The 21150-nt window shown below is 63.2% G+C and overlaps 3 protein-coding genes across 3 annotated transcripts; 1 reads left to right on the top strand and 2 right to left on the bottom strand.

The window, feature by feature from the left end:
• Positions 1–559: 559 nt before the first annotated feature.
• On the top strand, positions 560–12850 carry NPR2 (natriuretic peptide receptor 2). The gene is made up of 22 exons (XM_061477189.1): positions 560–1374; positions 6059–6258; positions 6341–6454; positions 6882–7017; positions 7105–7199; positions 7275–7407; positions 7495–7579; positions 7691–7811; positions 9120–9194; positions 9349–9426; positions 9566–9670; positions 9920–9991; positions 10068–10227; positions 10301–10456; positions 10537–10705; positions 10811–10957; positions 11111–11234; positions 11353–11421; positions 11508–11682; positions 11755–11853; positions 11950–12041; positions 12197–12850. The coding sequence occupies exons 1-22, from the start codon at positions 618–620 to the stop codon at positions 12251–12253; spliced, it is 3219 nt and encodes a 1072-aa protein (XP_061333173.1). The 5' UTR covers positions 560–617; the 3' UTR covers positions 12254–12850.
• Positions 12851–13396: 546 nt separating this feature from the next.
• Positions 13397–15932, bottom strand: SPAG8 (sperm associated antigen 8). The gene is made up of 7 exons (XM_061477168.1): positions 15826–15932; positions 15017–15344; positions 14154–14325; positions 14028–14073; positions 13808–13922; positions 13638–13700; positions 13397–13551 (listed from the first exon to the last, which is right to left on the bottom strand). Exons 1-7 carry the CDS (start codon positions 15843–15845, stop codon positions 13417–13419), a joined length of 879 nt encoding a protein of 292 aa, XP_061333152.1. The 5' UTR covers positions 15846–15932; the 3' UTR covers positions 13397–13416.
• Positions 15933–19564: 3632 nt separating this feature from the next.
• HINT2 (histidine triad nucleotide binding protein 2) lies at positions 19565–21067 on the bottom strand. The gene is made up of 5 exons (XM_061477192.1): positions 20977–21067; positions 20133–20279; positions 19940–20044; positions 19780–19852; positions 19565–19708 (listed from the first exon to the last, which is right to left on the bottom strand). Exons 1-5 carry the CDS (start codon positions 21061–21063, stop codon positions 19617–19619), a joined length of 504 nt encoding a protein of 167 aa, XP_061333176.1. The 5' UTR covers positions 21064–21067; the 3' UTR covers positions 19565–19616.
• Positions 21068–21150: the final 83 nt, after the last annotated feature.

The following is a 21150-nucleotide window of genomic DNA, read 5'->3' as shown; positions in this document are numbered from 1 at the left end:
AAGGCCCCATCACATACACCCCCTGCACTCCATTGCCTGCCGCAGCCCTTGGTGGGCACCCCCTCCCCAGTTCCCATGCTAAAACCTGGATACCCACTACGGAGCTGTTCCTTGCTGGACGTCCCCGGAGCACAGATACCCTTCCACAGTCCCCCACGAACTGCGGACATGCCGAACCCAGCTGCCCCCCCGCCACCACCCTTCTATAGATCCCTTATAGAGCCTCAGCACCTCCTCCTCAATCCCACACAGCTGGGGGCCTCCGGACCTGAGTCCCCCCTCAGTAACCTCGCCCCTCGGGGACCCCCACCCCGCTCCCCATCCCCTCCACCGGAGACCCCTAGAGAGCGATCATCCCCCCCCCCCCTTTTCCTCCCCAACCGGTGCCCCCCATCCAGCTAACCCCTCCCCCGGACCCCCCCCCTCCTCCTCTGGGGACACCGCCCCCCGTGTCCCCCCGCCCCGCGGTGCCGCCCATCCCCGTGCCGTCCGGCCGGGCGGGGCCCGGCGGCAGAGGGCGCTGGCCGGCCCGGGGCGGTGCCGCCGGGGGGGGGGGGGAAGGAGGGAGCAGGCGGCGGGCGCAGGAGCCGCGGGCGGCGGAGGAGGCAGCGCGGCCCATGGCTCCGCTGCTGCCGCTGCTGCCGGCGGCGCTGCTGCTGCTGCCGCTGCTGCCCGTGTCGCTGCCGGCGGGAGCGGGACCGGGAGCGGGGCGGCGGGCGGCGACCCCCGACGGGGCGGCTTCGGCGGCCAACTTGACGGTGGCGGTGGTGCTACCGGAGCGCAACGTGAGCTACGCGTGGGCTTGGCCGCGAGTGGGGCCGGCGCTGAGCCTGGCGCTGGAGGCGCTGGAGCGGGGCGAGCCGCCGCTCCTGCCGCGGCCCTTCTCGGTGCGCGTCGAGTTCATGAGCTCGGAGCTGGAGGGCGCTTGCTCCGAGTACGTGGCACCGCTCAACGCCGTCGACCTGAAGCTTTACCACGACCCCGACGTCCTCTTCGGGCCGGGCTGCGTGTACCCGGCCGCGTCCGTGGGGCGCTTCGCGTCGCACTGGCGGCTGCCGCTCATCACCGGCGGGGCGGTGGCGGCCGGCTTCAGCCGCAAACGGGAGCACTACAGCACGACGGTGCGTACCGGGCCCTCGGCCCCTAAACTGGGCGCCTTCGTCTCCCACCTCCATGCTCACTTCAACTGGAGCACCCGCGCCGTCCTCCTCTACGTGGACCGCAAGACCGACGACAGACCCTACTACTTTACCGTCGAGGGTGTGTACCAGGAGCTGCAGGACGGCAGCAACCTCACCGTGCGCCACCACATCTACTCCCCCGACGAGGGCGGCCCCGACACCGCCGTGCACTTCATCAAAGCCAACGGGCGCGGTGCGTGGGGCTGTGGGGAGGGAGCGGCTTGGGGGGGACCCCACTCGGGATGAGGCTGAAAGCCTGGGGGGGGGGGGGGGGAGAGTGAGAGGAGGGGGTCCCCGCAGGCGAACTGCACAGGGATCCGAGGTGGAGGGGAGGCGAAATCGTCCATGGGGCACAGCGAGGGGCTGAGGATGTGGTGGGAGCTGTGTGGGGCACAGCTGGGAGGTGGGGGTGCGGGGGGACTGGTGTGGGGCACGGTGGGGGGATAAGGGTGTGATGCAACCCGTGTGGGGCACGGGAGGGGATAGGGATGTGGTGGGACCCATGTGGGTCACAGTGGGGGGACAGGGGTGCGGTGTGGCACACATAAGGTATATCAACTGGCTGGGGGTGCAGTGGAACCTGCCTGGGGTGCAGCGAAGGGATTGGGGTGCTGTGGAGCACATGTGGGGTACAGCAAGGGGTTGAGGGTATAGTGGGACGCATCTGGGGTACAGCAAAGGGATGGGAACACAATGGACCTGTGCAAGATACAGCGAGGAACTGAGAGCACAATGGGGGACAGAAAGGGGTCAGAGGGGCAGTGGGACCCATCTGGGGTGTAGCAAGGGGGTAGGGGGGCATTGAGATCCGCGTAGGGCACAGCAAAGGGCTAAGAGGGCAGTGAGATCCTTGTGGGGCACAGGGAGGGGATAGGGACGCAGCAGGATCCATGTGTGGTGCAGCAACAGGCTAAAGAGACAGTGGCACCTTTGTGGGGCACCGTCAGGGTCTGAGGACGCAGCAGACCTGCGTGGGGCACAGCAAGGGGCCGACGATGTGAAGGGACCCATATGGGGTACAGAAGGGAGTGGGCAGAGTGATACCCTTGTGGGGCACAGCAAAGGCCTGGGGCATAGTGGGACCTATGTGGGGCACGGAGAAGGGCTGGGAGCGCAGAGTGACCCATGTGGGGCATGAGGATGGGCTGAGGGCACGGTGGGACCCATGTGGGGCACAGGCAGGGTGGGCAAAGCAGTGAGGGATGGGCACATTTTCTCACAGTGGGGCTGGGGGAGCAGTGGGACCTGCATAGGGAGGTGAGTGCAGAAGGGGGGCAAGGCAGGACCCAAGACCCCTGGGCCACCCCAGTGCCATGGTGTCCCCCTCCCTGCCCCATTACCCAGTCACCCTGTGCTGGGTGATGACCCTGCCCTATGTGGGACATGCAGTGTGAAGGGTGCTGGGGCCACCTTACCCTCTGTGTTAGCAGGAACAGGGCATCCCACGGGCAGGCAGGACCCAGCCACCTCCTCGGAGGCTGAAGGTGATGGTGTGGACGTGGCCGTCTGAAGGGCAGTGCTGGCCGTGGTTATGCCTGGGGCTGAGGTGGCCATGCCAGGCCCATGCAGAGGCCCCCAGCGTGGCACCCACACTGTGCCCGTCCCCTCTGTGCCCCACAGATGGGGCTGGGCATGGCCCCACCCTGCTGATGGATGGGTGCATCAATCCAGGGCCTGTTGAGAGCCCCAGGAGGGCAGCTATATTGGGAGCGGGAGGAAATGGAGGGGCTTACGAAGGCAGCTGGAGAGAAAGGGCAGCCTGATGCTCGTTCATTATTGATGAGCGGGGTATTGATCCCGGAGCCAGCCGCTCTGCGATGCTTCTTAATGGATCCTGAGATGCTGTGTCATTAAGAAGGACATTGCGCTGGGATGAGTGGAGCCAGATGAGCCAGTGGGAGACATGGTTCAGGCTGGGAGCTGTGGCTGGGGCGCTTCGGAGTGCTAGACCGGGTTCTCCATGTCTGAGCATCCCATGGTGGGCTGCGGGAGATGAGCAGCTTGTGGCTGCCCCTCATTCATTTGGCTGAGGGACTGGGATGGAAGTTGCCCGCATGCACTGTCACCAGCCTTGGAGCCATGTGGGATGGGGGCAAAGGATCGTGCAGGGAAAAAGTCTGAAATCAGTGATTCCCGTGAACGTTTCCGGCTCGGTGCTGTAAGTCACCCTGATGGGAATTGATTCCCTCCTGGTGCAGGCAGAGGGTTGTGGCTGATGGGGAAGGAAGCCAAGTGTGGGCAAAGACCTGGGCTGCAGGGGAGTCTGGGCACCCAGAGATGGGGCAGGATGTGGGGCTGGGTGCTTGGCCCCACGGGGTGAGTGCTGAGGGCTGCGATGCTGATGTTGGGTGGTTTCCTGACCTGGGATACAGGGCAGGGAGTGGGGACCTGCAAGAGCATCCCAGGGTTGCCCACCTCTGTGTGGCGTAGCATGGAGGGGGAAGCAGGAGCTTTGGTCACAACCACATCCGTGTCCAGTGACACAGCATTTGTCCCTCTTGGCATCACCTTCCTTCTCCCATGGGTGGGCAGGAGTTTGGGAAACTTTTCCAGGGGGAAGCCACTTCCTTGCCCCACTGTGTGCCCCCAATGCTGCCGGTCCCTGGTGTTCTATAGAGGCACAGGGGGATGTGGGTACATCGCGCTTCCCATTGCCCCTCTCAGCAGTGCCTGTGCGACGTGCAGGGGCCCACGTCCCTCCTGCCACTTGTGAAAGCACTGATATAATTAGAGCTGTGGCTGAGGGAATTACCAGAGCATCTGCCTGCAGAGCCCAGGTCCCTGCCTGGGGGATGGCTGGGTGCTGCCATTGAGAGGGGAGTGCGTGCAGTCCTCACCCCTGCAGTCCCTGTGGGCATAGGGCAGATGGTGGGCTGGGGCCCTGTACTGATGGGGCTGCTCATAACTGGGATTAGCTACATAAACCCAGGATTTACCCTCTCTTTAGGGTTATCTTCCACCACGCAGGGATCAGGTAGCACCTTGCCACTCCATCTGCACACTCATGGTCCTGCCCATCCCCATGCATCATGGGCACCCCTTAAACAAATGCTTGTGGGCTGCCTGCACCCCAGCCTCACAGGACCTCATTCCCCTTGTCCTTGGTGATGCTGGGGCTGCCTTTGGCCATTCCCGGTCCCTGCAGGGTGTATGAGCAGGCAGGGATGAAGCTGCTGGTGTCACCGAGAGCCTCAAGCATTGACCCTTCCCTTCTGTGTGGCTCCTGAAACCTGTCCCTAGGGACCCACGCTGGCGCCAGCCCCCCCCCCCCCTCGCTCGGTGGCCTCTGACCGGGCGGGTTTGTGCCACCGCCACCGCGGCTGGGGCTGCCTGCCCCGGGTGCCCACCATCTGCCACCAGCTGCCGCGGCTCCACGGCCTTCCCCAGTGCCTGCGATGGGATGTGGAGGGTACCGGGCTGTGTCCCCACAGGGGGACCCTCGGCTTCCGGATGGTGGGATGATGCTGAGGTGCCCATCGCGGCTGAGAGACGTAGGGATGGCACCGTGCTGGCTGCAGGACCAGCCAAGCGTGCAAGCTGGGAGTGTTTATTTGAAGCACTACCGCGCTCACAGGGAAGCCATTTCAGACCCTGGAACGGGGTTTTTTCTCATGCACAGCCCAAGCTGCTGTGATTTACCTCTTCCCCCATGCCCACGATCATCTCTCCACCTCGCTGTGGGTTTCCCATGCCCATGGTGGCTGTGCTGGGTCCCTTCTCCCACTCCAGCCCCCGTGGGTGACCGACCTGCCGGCACTGCTGCCTGCGTGGCCAGGCGCCCTCCAGCAGCAGGGACCCCATCCCATGGCGTGGGTCTTCCCCACTGTCCCCAGCCCTCCTGGTGCTCCAGCCCTGGGCCCTATGGAGAAGGGCTGTGCGCCGGGGCCAGCGCCCAAGTGTGACATTCCTCCCGCACCCGCCGCCGCCGCCTCCTCCGTTGCTCAATCCCGGGTTCCCAGCCAGGATGGCTGGAGCGGGGGCCCTGGTTTTCCGGGGGGAGGGAGGAGGCAGTGGCAGGATCCTCCGCAAGGGCAGGGAGGGCCCCTGCTCGGGGGGGTTCTGGACACCCTCGGGCGCCCGTCCCCACAGCCCGTGGTGCCCTGTGCCAGCCCCACGCTGCCCCTATGCAGCACAGGGGTGGGCATCGCGCCGGGGCTGTTTGAGCCCCCAGCAGTGGATGGGGACATGGGGGGCAGGCGGCCGGGGCCCGGGCACCCCCTTGCCGTGTGGGTCACAGCAGTGAGATGCTCTGTTTCCAATTAGCGCTGCGGCCGCCAAAGGTGCTGGAATCCGCGAACCTGCGCATTCCTGCCGCACGGCTGGCCGGCCACAAACCCAAACATGGGCTTGTCCTGTTGCTCAGACCGTGCTCCCCAGGGGCCTCCGGCGCCTCTCCGGCCTCCCCCCCCCGGGCCCCTCAGTGGGGCTGGGAGCAGATGGGGAGGTGATGCCAAGGGGAGGCATCCCCCGGCTGGCCTTTGGTGGAGCAGGGTATTGGGGGTCTGTGTGTGGGGTGTCTGCCTCATGTTTTGCAGCAGTGGTTCCCTCTGTTCTCCTTCTCCCCTTCAGCATAAGGTGGCTGATGGCGCAGGAGTAGGTCAGGGCCAACAAGGGTGATGTGTCTGAGGCCATGGGGTGTGTGGCATGTGGAGGTGGTGAGCCGAATACTGCCCCATCTGCCTCCTCCATCCTTGCCACAGGCACTGAGTGTGCCTCCAGGGTTGGTTTGCCCTGTTGCTCCAGGGGAAAGCATCCCACCCCATGGGAGCATCCCACCCCATGGGAAAGCATCCTACCCCATAGGAAAACATCGTGCCCCATATCTGCCCCAGGATGGGGTGGCATCACCCCCCTGATGCCCCACCTCCATCCGGCAGTGGTGTACCTCTGTGGGCCACCGGAGATGCTGCGGCAGATCATGCAGCTGGCACAGCAGGAGAACCTCACCAATGGTGACTACGTCTTCTTCTACCTGGATGTCTTCGGGGAGAGCCTGCGGGGCGACTCGGCCCGTGATGCCTTCAAGCCGTGGCAGCAGAGCCCAGGACAGGACTCAGAGCTGCGGGAGGCTTTCCAGGTGAGGGGCACACACCAGCCTGGGGACAGGGACCCCTCCTCCCGGTTGTGGTGTGTGAACCGGGTGCTGTGCTCGGTTGCAGATGGTGCTCGTGATCACCTACTACGAGCCCCAGAACCCGGAGTACCAGCAGTTCCAAACCCAGCTCATCCTGCGGGCTAAGCAGAAGTTCGGGGTGCAGCTCAACTACTCCCTGGTGAGTGAGTCCCGCTGTGTGATGGGGTGGTGGGATGCTCTGCATGGGGCTGTGGTACATCACCAGGATGCAGAGGGTGGGATGCAGCCATGGGCAATGCAGGAAGGGCTGTCCCAGATGGGAACAGCCACAGGCACTGCCGTCCACTGTCATTTAGTTGTAGATGCCCCATCCCTGGCAGTGTTCAAGGCTGGACTGGACGGGGCTTGGAGCAACCTGCTCTAGTGTGAGGTGTCCCTGCCCATCCCAGGGGGTTGGAACAGGATGAGCTTTAAAGTCCCTTCCAACCCAAACCATTCTATGATCTCTACAGGGTGCGTGTTGACCCTGATGTGGGGTTATGGAATGGGTGCATGGCCCTGGTGTGGGGGTCCTGGGTCTGGGGGGCTCCTGTGTGCATATGGGTATGGTGAGGTTCTCCTGTCAGATGAACCTGGTGGCGGGGTGTTTCTATGACGGGATGCTGCTGTATGCCATGGTGCTGAATGAGACCCTGCGGGAGGGCGGCTCCAAGAAGAACGCCACACACATCATCGAGAAGATGCGGGACCGCAAGTTCCAGGGTAACGGTGGGACAGGGGCACACAGGCTGTGGGTACCACCGAGCTCTTGTAGTCCTTGTCCCACCTTGGCTCTTGCTTGTCCTGCAGGGGTGACAGGGCTGGTGAGCATGGACAGCAACAATGACCGGGACACTGACTTCAACCTATGGGCCATGAGCGACCCCAAGACCGGGCAGTACGAGGTGGGGACCACACTGGGATCCTGCGGGATGCTGGGATGCTGGGGACATGGTGGGGCTTAGCTCTCTCTGCCATAGGTCGTGGGGCACTACTCAGGTGTGGAGAAGCAGATTCACTGGCTGGGACGACCCATCCCCTGGGTGAAGGGGGCTCCTCCCTTGGACAACCCACCCTGTGTCTTCGATGTGGATGACCCTTCCTGTGATAAAAGTGGGTCTCAACATCCCTCTGTCCCCAGCACCCTTCCGTGTGCGTGCAGGGCAGCTGGGCCATGCTGATATCCCCTCCTGCCTGCAGCCCCACTCTCCATGCTGGCCATTGTGGCTTTGGGCACCGGCCTCACCTTTGTCATGTTTGGCATCTCCAGCTTCCTCATCTTCAGGTCAGTCGAAGCTGTGGGACCCTTTGCTTGGGTACCAGGCACCTCTCAGCCTGGTTGGGAGCAGGCAGGGCAGGGGGGATATTAGGTCCCTGAGCCCCCATGTGCCTACAGGAAGTTGATGCTGGAGAAGGAGCTTGCCAGCATGCTGTGGAGGATCCGATGGGATGAGCTGCAGTTTGGGAGCCCTGAGCGGTACCACAAGACAGCAGGCAGCCGGCTCACCCTGTCTCTGGTGAGAGCTGCAGCCTGCGGCACCTCTCCTCCTGCCTCTGCCCCTGTGCTGCCCTTCCTTCCTGTGCAACACTCCTACCCTGTCATCCCATACACTGCCCTCCATCACCTTCAGAGCCACAGCCCCCATTGCATCCATCCCTCATACAGTCCTCCATCCCTACGTAGCCCTCCATTCCCTCCCTATAGAGCTGCACTTTATCCATCCCCTCCATGACCCTGCATCCCTGCAGAGCCACTCTTGATCCATCCCCTACATAGCTGCGAAACCCCTACAGAGCACCATACCGCCTCAAACCCCTACGGAGTCTTCCATCCCCTACATGGCCACTCTTATCCATTCCCTACATCCCCTGCAGCACACCATACCTCAACCTTGACATTGCTTGTGAGGTGGGCTGATGCCAACCTCATGAAGTTTAACCATGCCAAGTGCAAGGTCCTACACCTGGGTTGGAGCAATCCCAGGCACAGCTACAGGTTGGGCAGAGAAAAGATTCAGAGCAGCCCTGCGGAGAAGGACTTGGGGGTGTTGGTCGATGAGAAAATGAACACGAGCTGGCTTCAGTGTGTGCTCACAGCCCAGAAATCAACCGTATCCTGGGCTGCATCCAAAGGAGCGTGACCAGCAGGTCGAAGGAGGTGATCCTGCCCCTCTACTCTGCTCTTGTGAGACCTCACCTGGAGTATTGTGTGCAGTTCTGGTGTCCTCAACATAAAAAGGACATGGAACTGTTGGAACAAGTCCAGAGGAGGCCACGAGGATGATCAGGGGACGGGAGCACCTCCTATATGAAGATAGGCTGAGAAAGTTGGGGCTGTTCAGCCTGGAGAAGAGAAGCTGCATGGAGACCTCATAGCAGCCTTCCAGTATCTGAAGGGGGCCTATAGGGATGCTGGGGAGGGACTCATCATTAGGGACTGTAGTGACAGGACAAGGGGTAATGGGTTAAAACTTAAACAGGGGAAGTTTAGATTGGATATGTGGAAGAAGTTCTTTACTGTGAGGGTAGTGAGGCACCGGAATGGGTTGCCCAGGGAGGTTGTGAATGCTCCATCCCTGGCAGTGTTCAAGACCAGGTTGGACGAGGCCTTGGGTGACATGGTTTAGTGTGAGGTGTCCCTGCCCATGGCAGGGGGGTTGGAACTTGATGATCTTAAGGTCCTTTCCAACCCTAACTATTCTGTGATTATATGATTCTAAAGTCTTCACCCTCCCTACAGAGCATGCAGAGCTTGTCCTGCACCATCCCTTGCATGCACCCCCCCAGCCTAGCATGCCCATTGCTAACCCCCTCCTTCCTCACAGCGTGGCTCCAGCTACGGCTCCCTCATGACCAGCCATGGCAAGTACCAGATCTTTGCCAACACCGGCCACTTCAAGGTCAGTGCAGCAGGCCGGGAACTGAGCCACTCCTCCTAAACCCTTCCCAACCCTAATGGGGTTCTCTCCCTTGGCTGTACCGCTGCCCTGCCAGATGCTGACACTTTCCATCCCTCCCCAAACCCTGCCTCTTCCTCCCATCCCTGTACCCCAGGGCAATGTGGTGGCCATCAAGCACATCAACAAGAAGCGCATCGAGCTGACGCGGCAGGTGCTCTTTGAGCTGAAACACGTAGGTTTGGGGTCTGGGCTGGGGTGGGCGCCCTGCTTCGGGGTGCAGGGGCTGGTCCTGGCTGTGGGGTGGTTCTGGTGGGAGCAGCAGCCCGTCCCATCTGACCTCAAGCCCGTCTGGGCTCTGCTTCCATGTGCAGATGCGGGACATCCAGTTCAACCACCTTACCCGCTTCATTGGGGCATGCATTGACCCCCCCAACATCTGCATTGTCACTGAGTACTGCCCGCGGGGCAGCCTGCAGGTAGGGGAAATTGAGGGGCACTGGGTGACACTGCTGGTGAGCTGGGTGGGCTGGGCACTGGGGACAGGGCTGTAGATGCTGGTGGCCACACAAGCCCCATAAGACTCTCAGCAGAGGTGCCCAAAAAGAAGTCAGAGATGGAGGGGAGGGGACTGGTGCTGCAGAGCCCCCCTGCAGATGGGTGCTTGTGGGGCTGATAGCAGTGCCACCATCCCACTGAACTGGGGTCCACTCAATGTGCTGTCCCAGGATGTCCTGGAGAATGAGAGCATCAACCTGGACTGGATGTTCCGCCACTCCCTCATCAATGACATCGTCAAGGTACCCAAGCAAGGCGCGTAAAGGGCTGAGGGATGCACCTGAGGGATGCCGTCTTCACCTTGTCTGTCCATCCCAGGGAATGGCCTTCCTGCACAACAGCATCATCGGCCACCACGGCAGCCTCAAGTCATCCAACTGCGTGGTTGACAGCCGCTTCGTGCTGAAGATCACCGACTACGGGCTGGCCAGCTTCCGCTCGCCCTGCGACGGCGAGGACACTCATGCCCTCTATGCCAGTGAGTGGCTGCTCATGGGGACCAGGGGGGTGGGGTGGCCCTGTCTCACCACTCCATGGCTGTGTCCCACCAGAGAAGCTGTGGACAGCCCCAGAGCTGCTGCAGAAGGGGCGCCTGCCCACCCCAGGCATGCAGAAAGCTGATGTCTACAGCTTCGGCATCATCGTGCAGGAAGTTGCGCTGCGCAACGGCCCCTTCTACATCGAGGGCATGGACCTGAGCCCCAAAGGTGGGGATGGGGGGAAGGTGTGGGGTGGTCCCATCCCTGCTGGGGTGGTTGCAGCGCTCACTATTGGCTGCCCCCTGCAGAGATCGTGCAGAAGGTGCGTAACAGCCAGAAGCCGTTCTTCCGGCCCTCCATCGACATCGGGGTGCACAGTGAGGAGCTGGCGGTGCTGATGGAGCGCTGCTGGGCGCAGGACCCGGCTGAGCGCCCCGACTTCAGCCAGATCAAGATCTTCATCCGTAGATTCAACAAGTGGGTGGCTGGTGAATGGGCAGGGTGGCCCTGTGGGGGGAGCAGGGATGGCCATGGGGCTGTGGCTGGGGGCTTCCCATGGTGCCACTGACTGTACCCCGGCAGGGAGGGCAGCACCAGCATCCTGGACAACCTGCTGTCGCGCATGGAGCAGTATGCCAACAACCTGGAGAAGCTGGTGGAGGAGCGGACGCAGGCCTACCTGGAGGAGAAACGCAAGGCAGAGAACCTCCTCTACCAGATTCTGCCCCAGTGAGAGGGGGGAGAGATGGGAGTGTGCGGGTCTGGGGTTGTTGTGGGGTCAGCATGCATCCGCTGCTGGGATGCATGGAGACGGATGCAAGGGGTGCAGAGGGAATGGGGTTGTGGTGGGAGCTCGCCATCGTCACCCGCTGTCATTGCCAGCTCTGTGGCAGAGCAGCTGAAACGTGGGGAGACGGTGCGGGCTGAGGCTTTTGACAGTGTCACCATCTACTTCAGCGACATCGTGGGCTTCACTGCCCTCTCGGCAGAGAGCACTCCCATGCAGGTGAGAGCAGGGCTTGGGGGGCAGCCCTGGCATGGGGGCTCATACCCTGGCAGTGCCGTTGCTGGGGCAGGGGGGGACATGCCGACTCCCAGCCCCACACGCACCCTTGCTTCACCAGGTTGTGACACTGCTGAACGATCTCTACACATGCTTCGATGCCATCATCGACAATTTTGACGTCTATAAGGTGAGGGGGATACCAGCAAGCTCAGCCCCCAGAGTGAGGCAGGCAGCGAGGAGCCTGGGGTATACCTGCTGCTCTTGACCCCGCAGGTGGAGACTATTGGGGATGCCTACATGGTGGTGTCGGGGCTGCCGGTGCGCAACGGGAAGCTGCACGCCCGTGAGATCGTCCGCATGGCCCTGGCCCTCCTTGAGGCTGTTAAAACCTTCAAGATCCGGCACCGTCCCAATGACCAGCTGCGGCTGCGCATCGGCGTGCACACCGGTGAGCGCTGGTGCCGCAGCCGGGGGGCAGCCATCTGCCCTGCAGCAGCCACGAGCATCCCTGTGCCCGCAGGTCCTGTGTGTGCTGGGGTGGTGGGATTGAAGATGCCACGGTACTGCCTGTTTGGGGATACAGTGAACACCGCATCTCGCATGGAGTCCAATGGACAGGGTGAGCCATGGGGAAGGCGGATGGGGTTCAGTGCTGCACGTCATGCCCCGCTTCCAGGCCCAGTCATTTCTCTTTTTGTCCCTTTGTGCCAACCAGCCCTGAAGATCCACGTATCATCCACTACCAAGGAGGTCCTGGATGAGTTTGGCTGCTTCGAGCTGGAGCTGCGTGGGGATGTGGAGATGAAGGTGAGGGCGCAGGGACACCGGTGGGGTGACAGCGCTTCCTGCCACAGGGTGGGTGGGTTGGGGCTGGGACCCCTTGTGCCCCTCGGTGCTGGAGATTGTACCCAAGGACGAAGCACTGGAGGTGGGGAGGGTCTCAGCATCCCCTCCATCCCCAGGGCAAGGGGAAGATGCGGACATACTGGCTGCTGGGTGAGAGGAAAGACCCCATCTGAGCCTGGTGGCAGTGGCAGAGCCCCAGCCCTAATGGGGCAGCCAACAATTCCCGGTGCCTGGACCCCTGGGATACACCGGCACCCTCCATCACTGTAGCCCCCATATACGCACTGCAGCCCCCCTGCTTCAGCAGGGCTTAGGCACAGGGGGCCTGCGGCCACGGCATTGCCTGGCCCCCTCCATTGGCACCAGCAAAGACCAGTTCCCCCTGCAGCCTCTGCTGCGATCCAGCCCGGGGGACCCTCTATCCCTGCTTTCCCTTCCCTCTGCCCTATGGCTCAGCTGGCTCTGAGCCTCTCCCGGGGCCTGGCTGCCCCGCAGGCACTTTGCCATCTCTTTTCAGTACCTGGCCCCCCCGGCAGAAGTTGTGCCCATGTCACCCCCTACCCGGGGAGGGGAATACAGGGGCTCCTGCTGGGTCTGATCCCTTGGCCAGGGCATGCTTCAATGCTGCGGCTCCCCCCCCTCCTTTCCCCAGTCTTCCCCTCCCCTGTATATAACCCCACCGGGTCATGTAAATACCCCCCCCCCCCCCCCCCCGGTGTAAATATAGGAGTCGCTGCAAACTATTTTGTGGAAATACAAACTTCCCCAAATCCCTCTGTGCCCAGACCTCTGCTTCGCTCTGCACACGGTGGTGAGGGACACGGGACACCCCCGAGCATGGAGCTGAGCCTGGGATGGCGATGGATGCAGGGAGCATCCTGGGGGGGCCGGGCAGGGGCGGCCGGCACCGGGCGGCTGCGGCTGGCGAGGGCTCGGGGCGGTGCTGGGAGGGCAGGGCCGGTGCGGCGGGGTTTGCTTTGGCCTGAGGGCTGCAGTGCGTTCCGCTGAGCTCATGATCTGGAAGCGCCGCAGCCGCCTCTTACTGGAACCCACCTGTGCCTGGGGATTGGGATGGGGACCGTGTGTCACCCGCGGGGGAACTGGGAGAGGGCACGTCCCAGGGGATGGGGCTGTGCCAGGGGCTCTCCCTCCCTGCACAAGGGCCACAGTGTGTTTTGGGGTACCAGTGATGTGCGGAGGGGATGGAGGGTGTCCCAGTGCCTGCACTGCATGGCCCCACGGGATGCTGGCGACACGGTGCTCCCCCTACAAACACCCAGCCTGAGGACAACCCTGGGGCAGAAAGGAGGCCGAGAACACCCGTACCCCAATATATTTATTGCTTGTGGGACTGTAGCCGGCTGGTCAGCAGGGCGCAGGGCGGGGGCTGGTCTAGGGACTCAGTGATGGGAGTGGAGAAGGATGCGTCCTTCGCAAAGGGGCTGTCACCGCTGCGGATGTTGGTGACACCCTGGAGGGAGGGGGGAAGCGGAGAGGTCCCGATCAGCAGCCGAGCCCTCTGAGTGCTGGCAGGGAAGGGTGCTGGGGGGGGCTTACAGTGAGGCTGCGGGCTTGCTCCAGCCAGAAGCTGCAGGGCTGCTCTGTGAAGTAGTCATGGGGCTGCAAGTGGACAGGGGCATGGCATGTCCAGGAGGACACGGGAGCCTTGCAGGCTCACTGGGCGCTGCCACAAGCTTGGGGGGCAGGGGGCTGTCCCCTGCCTGTACCTGGGAGGGGGGCGATGGTGCGGACAGGCAACCCTTGGGTTGGTAATCCTGGTGTGTGACAGATGTTGACTCCATGGGCATCCGGGGGGAAGAGATCTTCTTCAGCATCTCTTCCCTGCAGCAGAGCAGACCCTGCACCCTTCAGTGCTGGGACCTCCCCCACCCACAGCAGGGTCCCCTCCTCTAAGTCATGGCCATGCACTTAGGGATGCAGACTCACCTGTATTTATGGTAAAGCATGGCCTTCAGCATGGCCTCACGCCGCCCTGTGAGAGGAAAAGGTGCCATGAGCCCCACAGCTTTGATCCCCTTGCTGACTTCTGGGGGTCACAGGGCTCAGCCTCACCCTGTCCCAGCATCAGGACACTATGTGGCGGGCAGTAGGTGTCCATGGTGGTGCTGTTGTTGGGCCCAGGGAGGTGATGGTGGTACAGCAGCCTGGGATGGCCGTGCCGGTGGATGAAGCCCTCACTGCCCTGCTCCTGCCCTTGCACGATATCCAGATGGTTCGTGGCTCTCTGTAGAGCGATGGTGGAAGCTGTGGGAAGGGGGGCAGGAGCCCACCCTGCAGTGCCCGCTCTTGGCTTTTAGGCTTTTGGTAATCCACTGGGGACTCCGTGCAGGGCTGGGAGGTGAGGTTATCACCCCCCTCCTGCTGAGCAGCTGCAGTCTGGGGCAGTGCCCCATAACTGAGGCCGTGCCATGCAGGCAGATGCCTGACAGGACCTGGGAGCAATCCCAGAGGCATGAGCTGCAAAAAGAGGGGAAGGAAGGAATGGTCCTTCAAGCCAGCTCACTGGGAAAGCAGGAGTGGGGGCATCTGTGGCTTGGGCCCCAATGTAGGACAAGTGCTCTTATTGCACTTGAGCAAACTATGGGGTCCCCAGGCCGTAGCAAAGCTTAGCCCATGTCCCCCCCCCCAGCCTGGCTTGCCCAAGCAGGCATCCCCACATCCCAGCAGCAAGCTCCCTGCTTTCCTCCCACAGCCCCACCATCGCGCCCCACGTTCTTGCCCGTGTTTTATGCTATTGAATTTCATCCCCTTTCCATCCCGCTGGGCTCAAGGTCATCCAGGGAGCTCCAGCTTGGCCAAGGGAAGCTATTTAAAGAGAGGGGGCTGCCCAGGGTCAGGGAGCTTCATGTGATCAGCACGTGGGATGCGATGGGGTGAGTTTTGAAGGGACATTTCCCCCCATGGTGAGGAGTTACCTCCTCCTGCCAGTTGTGGATCAAGCAGCGTCCCCGGGGCACAAGCCTGGGGGGCTGCCGTGCAGGCATCTGCAGCACCACGGTGGAGGGCACCTCGCAGGCAGAAGCCCCATAGCTCCCCGGGCAGGGCGGCAGCTCGGCTGCACAGAGTTCCGTGTCAGTCTCGGTGGGTGTCACTGTGGCGGGCACGGCTGGCAGCTCAGTCATGGCTGTCAGTGCATCACACGGGGCCTTCTCCCTGGGCACCTCAGGCAGGAGGACATTGCTTTGGGCCCCATCTGTGTACAGTGGCCTCTCCTCAGGGTGCATATGGCTTGGCAGAGCCACCCTGCGAGAGGGGACAGTGCCTGAGGGAAGGCAGTGAGGTGCATCTTTCAGCCTCCCTGCCCTGCCTGCAGCCCCCCACCAGCATGGGCAGGACCCTGATGCTGGGTACCCCATAGTGTCACCCCCACCCCGGGGTGGGGGACAAGGGACTCTTCTCCCTTTGGGCTCAGAAGCAGTGCCCACGCTCAGAAAGGTCCGTCGTCCCTCCCCCCCCATAATTCCCCTCTCCCCCATCCAGTGTCCCAGCCCAGGCTCAGCTCCCCACTATGTCCCATTCCGCCCCCCGTGTCCCCTCCCAGGGCTCTGCAGCTCCCAGCCCAGGCTCTACCCCTACCTCCTCCCCAGGAGCCACCCCCGCAGGCCGTACCCCAGACCCCCCCCCCACTTCCTACCCCCCCATTCCCATAGTGCTCCATAGCCCCCCCAAGACCCCTGCCCTCCAAGCGCCTCCGTCGGGGGTCACCCCATGTCCTTTCACCCACCCGTGGGGCGCCCCGTCCATGGCACCTGCACCGAGAGGAGCTGCTCCGTCTCCATGGAGACCGTAAACACAGGCCGCTCCGCAAGCTGATTGGTGGCGCCGGGTGGAAGCGCGTCTTCTATTGGCGGAGAGAAGGGAGAGGGCGGGGTCAAAGCGCAGCTGCGATATATATGAAAGGGGCGGGGTCTTGATCGAGGGAGGCGTGGCCGGGGCAAGGGGGCGTGGCCGGGGCAGGGGCGTGCAGGCACATGGCAGCCCCGGGGTCTGTCCCCGCTATGGGTCCGTGCGTGTCCCCCTCTCCCGCAAGGCCCCGGTGCCTCGGACCTGCCCCAGAGGCTCTTCCAGTGGAAGCCGGGTGGGCACCATGCCCGTGCTGGCACAGCTCGGCTTCTGCCGGCGGGACGAGCCCCGCACTGGGGACACACTGCTCCCCATGGCTTGATCCAAGTGATCCCCCAACACCATTTGGGCACACACAGGGTGATGGGGCGGGATGTGCCCGGCCACTGGCTGGACGCAGTGGGTGCCCCCCGACGGCGTGGGGCAGCTCCCCTCGCTGCCAGCCCTCGCTGGGCCCCCGTTCTTCAGGCAGAAGAAGGGCCCTTTGATAGCGCGCGGCGGGCTCCGGCACGAGGGCTGTTATTCCAGCTCTCTGCGGTGTGTGCCGACGGGGCCGCCGCACGCCTGGCCATGGGGCCTCTGTTTTTCCTGGCCGGGATGTGCCCGGCCCTTCTGGCCTCGGACAGCCGGGGCCCCCGAGGGGGACCGCTCCTCCCTGCGGGCGCTCGGCTCCGGGCCAAGCAGGGGCTGCTGCGAGCCCATCTGCAGCGCAGCTGCGGGGAGGAGGCAGAGACATGCCTGGAGCTCAGGCTCCAGCAAAGGGGCCCCCCACAGCGAGACTGCATCAGGGCCTGACGCCACTGGAGGTCAGGGTGTCCCAAGCACTGGGGGTTCGCTGGGAGGGTGGAGAGCTGCTGGTCATGTCCTGGGCTGGGCTGAGTTGCACCAGTGCTCCAGCTCATGCTGGAGGGGGGTGTCCTGCCCCAGCTTCCACTCCAGGGTGCTCATCCCAGCAGCATCTCTGGATGCCACACCCTGGGGGAGGCGGAAGCGTAGCCAGGCAGCATGGGTGACTACAGGACAACAAAGGCACCACAGCACAGTGTGGGACGGGGACCCAACAATGCCAGCTTGGGGGTGTGCACTCACTCTAGGGGGGTATAGGGGGCATGACTGCGGGGCTGCACCCTGGCAGGCAGCATCGCCGTGGGGCAGCAGCGCGGCAGCTGCTGGAGCACATCTGGCTGCCTCTCCTGGCTGACACATCCCCCATCACCCCCCCTGCTCGGCTCTTTTGGGAACTTGCGTCATTTGTGATAGTCTTCGTTCAGCTGAGGAATGAAAACAGCCGCTGCTCCCCTGCCCCCGGCCCCATGGGGCTGTGACCCCTCTGCTGCCTGGGGAATGACAAAATAAACCCTGCGCAGGACGAAACGTGGCTGCAGCCGTACGGACCCTGACCTCGTGTGCAGGCTCTTGCCCTATGCCCCATCCTGGGGGATTGCTCTGGGTAGGCTTGGAGGGATGATGCACTGTGGATCCTTGGCCTTTCTATGAAGTCCCCACCTCCCCAGGAACCCCCAGCTCCTCTCTGGGGTTCCCACCTCTCTAGTGAACCCCAGTTCTTCTTTGAAGTCCCCACCCTCCATGGACACCCATCCCTTCTCTGGGTTTCCCACCTCCCCAAGGACCCCCATCCCCTCCTGGGGAACCCACCTCCCCATGGACACCTACTTCCTCTTTGGGGTCCTACCTCCACAGGGAACCTATCTTATCTTTTGGTGTCCCCATCTTCCCGGGAACACCCACCCCCTCTTTGGGGTCCCCACCATCCCAGTAAACCCCAGCTTCTCTTTGGGGTCCCCAGGGACCCCCATCCTTTCTATGTGGTCCCCACCTCCCAAAGGGCACTCATTCCCTCTTTGGGGTCCCCACCTCCCCAGTGAAACCCAGCTTCTCTTTGGGGTCTCCAGGGACCCCCATCCTTTCTATGTGGTCCCCACCTCGGCAGGGGCACTCATCCCCTCTTTGGGGTCCCCACCTCCTTAGTGAACCTCATCCCCTCTTTGGGGTCCCCATCTCCACAGAGGCACCCATCTTCTTTTGGGGGTTCCCAGTCCCAGGAACCCCCACCCCCTGGTCTCTGCAGCCCCAAGGCAGGGCTATCCCATGTCCATGACCATCCCCATCCTGCCCTGCAGCTCGGCCAGGTCCCGGCCGCCCGCGTCATCGCCATCATCATCCAACATCTTCAAGGCTCATTTGCACCCTGAAAACATTCCCGTGCTATACTGGGCGTGTGTGGAAGCACCACGGTTCTCCAGGGGCCCCACCGCCGGCGCCGTGCAGAACAGAGCTGCCATTCACACCGCGGTGCTGCGGTCCCTGCGCGGTTGGCACCGGTGCCAGGTGCGACGTGCGCCGCCACAGCACCAGCACCGACACTAAATATAGCCCCAGAGCACGGTGCATGGGAGGCAACGGGCTCGGAGCATGTGTGGGGACACAGGGCAGTGGGGACACAGGGACATATGTGTGTGGGGCGTGTGTGTAAACAGAGGCATGCATGTGTGCAGTGCTGCCCACAGCATGGGGTGCAATGTCATGTGTTTTGTACAGTGGTGAGTGCACAAGGGATGGGGATGTGCAGGGCAGTGCAGGCACAAAGGGCCTTGAGTGTGCAATGCTTTTGCACAGGGGTCTGGGGGATGCAACACTCGCGCTGTGGTGCATGCACGAGGGGCTGGTGTGCAGCACTTGCACAGGGGTGCATGCACAAGGGCCTGGTGTGTACAGCACAATGCAAGCACAAGGGGTCTGGGGTGTGCAGCACTGATTTGCACATTGGTTTGCGCACAATGGTTGGGAATGTGCACCACAATGGAGGCACAAGGGGTCCTGAGTGTGCAAAGTAGGCCCGGGGGTAGAACACTGTTTTTTAGTTGTGCATGTACAGGAGTCTGGAGTGTGCAGCACGTGCACACGGGTACATGCACAAGGGGTCTGGGGTGTACGGCACAATGCAGGCACAAGGGGTCTTGAGTGCAACGCTTTTGCACAGAGGTCTGGGGTATGCAACACTTGCATTGTGGTGCATGCATGAGGGGCTGGGGTGCAGCACTTGCACAGGGGTGCATGCACAATGGGTCTGGGGTGTACAGCACAATGCAGGCACAGGGCTCTGGGGCGTGCAACACTGTTTTGTGCGCAGTAGTGCATGCACAGAGCTCTGCTGTTCACAGTGCAATAGCACAGGGTGTCTGGGGTGAGCAGTGCCATGTGCTTTGCACAGTGCTGCAAGCGCAGGGGGTCCGGGGTAAGGTGTGCAGTGAGTTTTGCATTATGGTGCACAAACGGGTCACCCAAAGGCAGGGTGAGGGGCACGCAGGAGTGCTGGGGCTGTGTTGTGGCAGTGGGGCTGGGTGGGCAGCTCAGGGCATGGGGCGCTGCTGGGACATTCGTCAGCTTGGGAACCCTGACCTCCCGATGGGCCTTTAGTCTGTGGGATGTGGGCACCCCCCAAAAACCTCCTTCAACTGGGGGGTCCCAGAGCATCTCCAGTGTGGGCAGGTTGGGATGTGCGGAGCTCAGACAGCCCCTCCAATAAGCAAGGCACCCAGTTCCACCCATGTCCCTGTTACTGTGACGCTTGAGAGCCACCCTGACACAGAGCCAATGAAGCCACCACCAAGGAGATGCTTTACTGGGGAGCATCAGATAGTGTGGGGGGGCTCAACCAGGGGGCCACCCCAGCTGCCGCCCCCCAAGCACATGGATGTGCAGATGGTAGACAGACTGAGCGCCATGCTTCCCGTCATTGATCACTGTGGAGAAAAGGACAGAGGCTCAGGACACCCCCTCAGACACCCCCAGCCCCCTGGGACCCCCAACTCACCGAGGCGGTACCCATCAGCCAGCCCCTCCGCCTGTGCCGTGCGAGCAGCCACCACCAGCAAGTGCCCCAGGAGCTGTGGTGGGGAGGGGGCAGCATAAGGGTCAGCACTGAGTGTTGAACCCCCCCCCCCACTGTTCACAGGGAACCCCCCCGGCCTCACCTCAGTGTCCTGGGGACCCACGCAGCTGATCCGGGGGATGGGGCGCTTGGGGATCACCAGGAAGTGGACAGGGGCTTGGGGGGCCACATCGCGGAAGACCAAACACTGTCGGGGGGGGGGAAGCAGAGTGAGCCCCGTTCCCATGGGTGCTGCACCCTTCCTCCATGGAGACACTGCCGGGGGTCCCCGCTACCTTGTCGTCCTCATAGAGGATGGTGGCGGGCACGCTACGGGCGATGATCTTGCTGAAGATGGTGGGCTGTCCCCCCGCATTGCCGCCGGCTGCCGCCGCCCGATGCGCCTTGTCCACCTCCCCGCCCCGACCGCCGGACGTGCAGCGCTGCACCGGGGGGTACACCGGAGGGGTTACAGGGGAACCGGAGCCTCGGCCGGGGCACGGGGATACGGGAGGGGACGGACGGACAGAACCGGGGGGGGGGGGGTCACAGGATGCCCATGGGGGGACCTGGCCTACAGCCGGGGGTGGGACGGGGTAACGGACCGGACGGGCACAACCAGGGTATGTCACGGGATGCACACGGGAGGACCGGACCCGCGTGCTGGGGGGGGGCATCCGTTAGGGACGGGAGGGGGTGGGGGGGTCACCAGTACCGGATCCGCTGCTGGGAGGGGAACGAAGTTTGGGGGGGGGGACGGACGGACCGAACGGGCGGGGAACGCGCGTGCAAAGGTGACGAGGGGTAGGTACGGGGGTGATGGGAGGTGCATGGTGGGGTGATCAGGAGTGCGCATGGGGGTCACAGGGGGTGCACGCATAGGTGACACCCGTGGGAGTGACAGGGGAGAGCACACGGAGCTGACACCCATGGGGTCTGGTTGGTGTATGTGTGTGTGTGTGTGCGGGAAGAGGGCCCGCAAGGGAGCCGTGCGGACCCCCCCCGCCGCGGACCTTGCCCGGGCTGTGAGCAGCGGCGGCGCGGAGCGCACGTTCGGGCCCGGCCATACCCCGCTCCCCGCCCTCCCTCCTCCGGTGTCCCGTCCCCCCCGACCCCCTCCGCTCCGGTTCCCCCGCGCACCTCCCCCGCACGCAGCGCTCCCCGCACCAGCCCCCGCGCCAGCAGCGCCGCCATGGCCGCGGCGCAGGCCCCGCTCCACCGCCCCATTGCCTCCCGCTCCCGTCACTCACACCCCTAATCCCGCCCCCTTCCCAGCGCCTTAAAGGGCCCGCACACACGTGTGGCACCCCCGGC

This window comes from Pezoporus flaviventris, unplaced genomic scaffold, assembly GCF_033815535.1.
Source record: "Pezoporus flaviventris isolate CSIRO_AGI_PZ_B2104156 unplaced genomic scaffold, CSIRO_AGI_Pfla_v1 ptg000100l, whole genome shotgun sequence".
NCBI lineage: Eukaryota > Metazoa > Chordata > Aves > Psittaciformes > Psittacidae > Pezoporus > Pezoporus flaviventris.
Note: the sequence above shows the minus strand (reverse complement) of the source record. Positions and strands in the feature narration are given on the sequence as shown.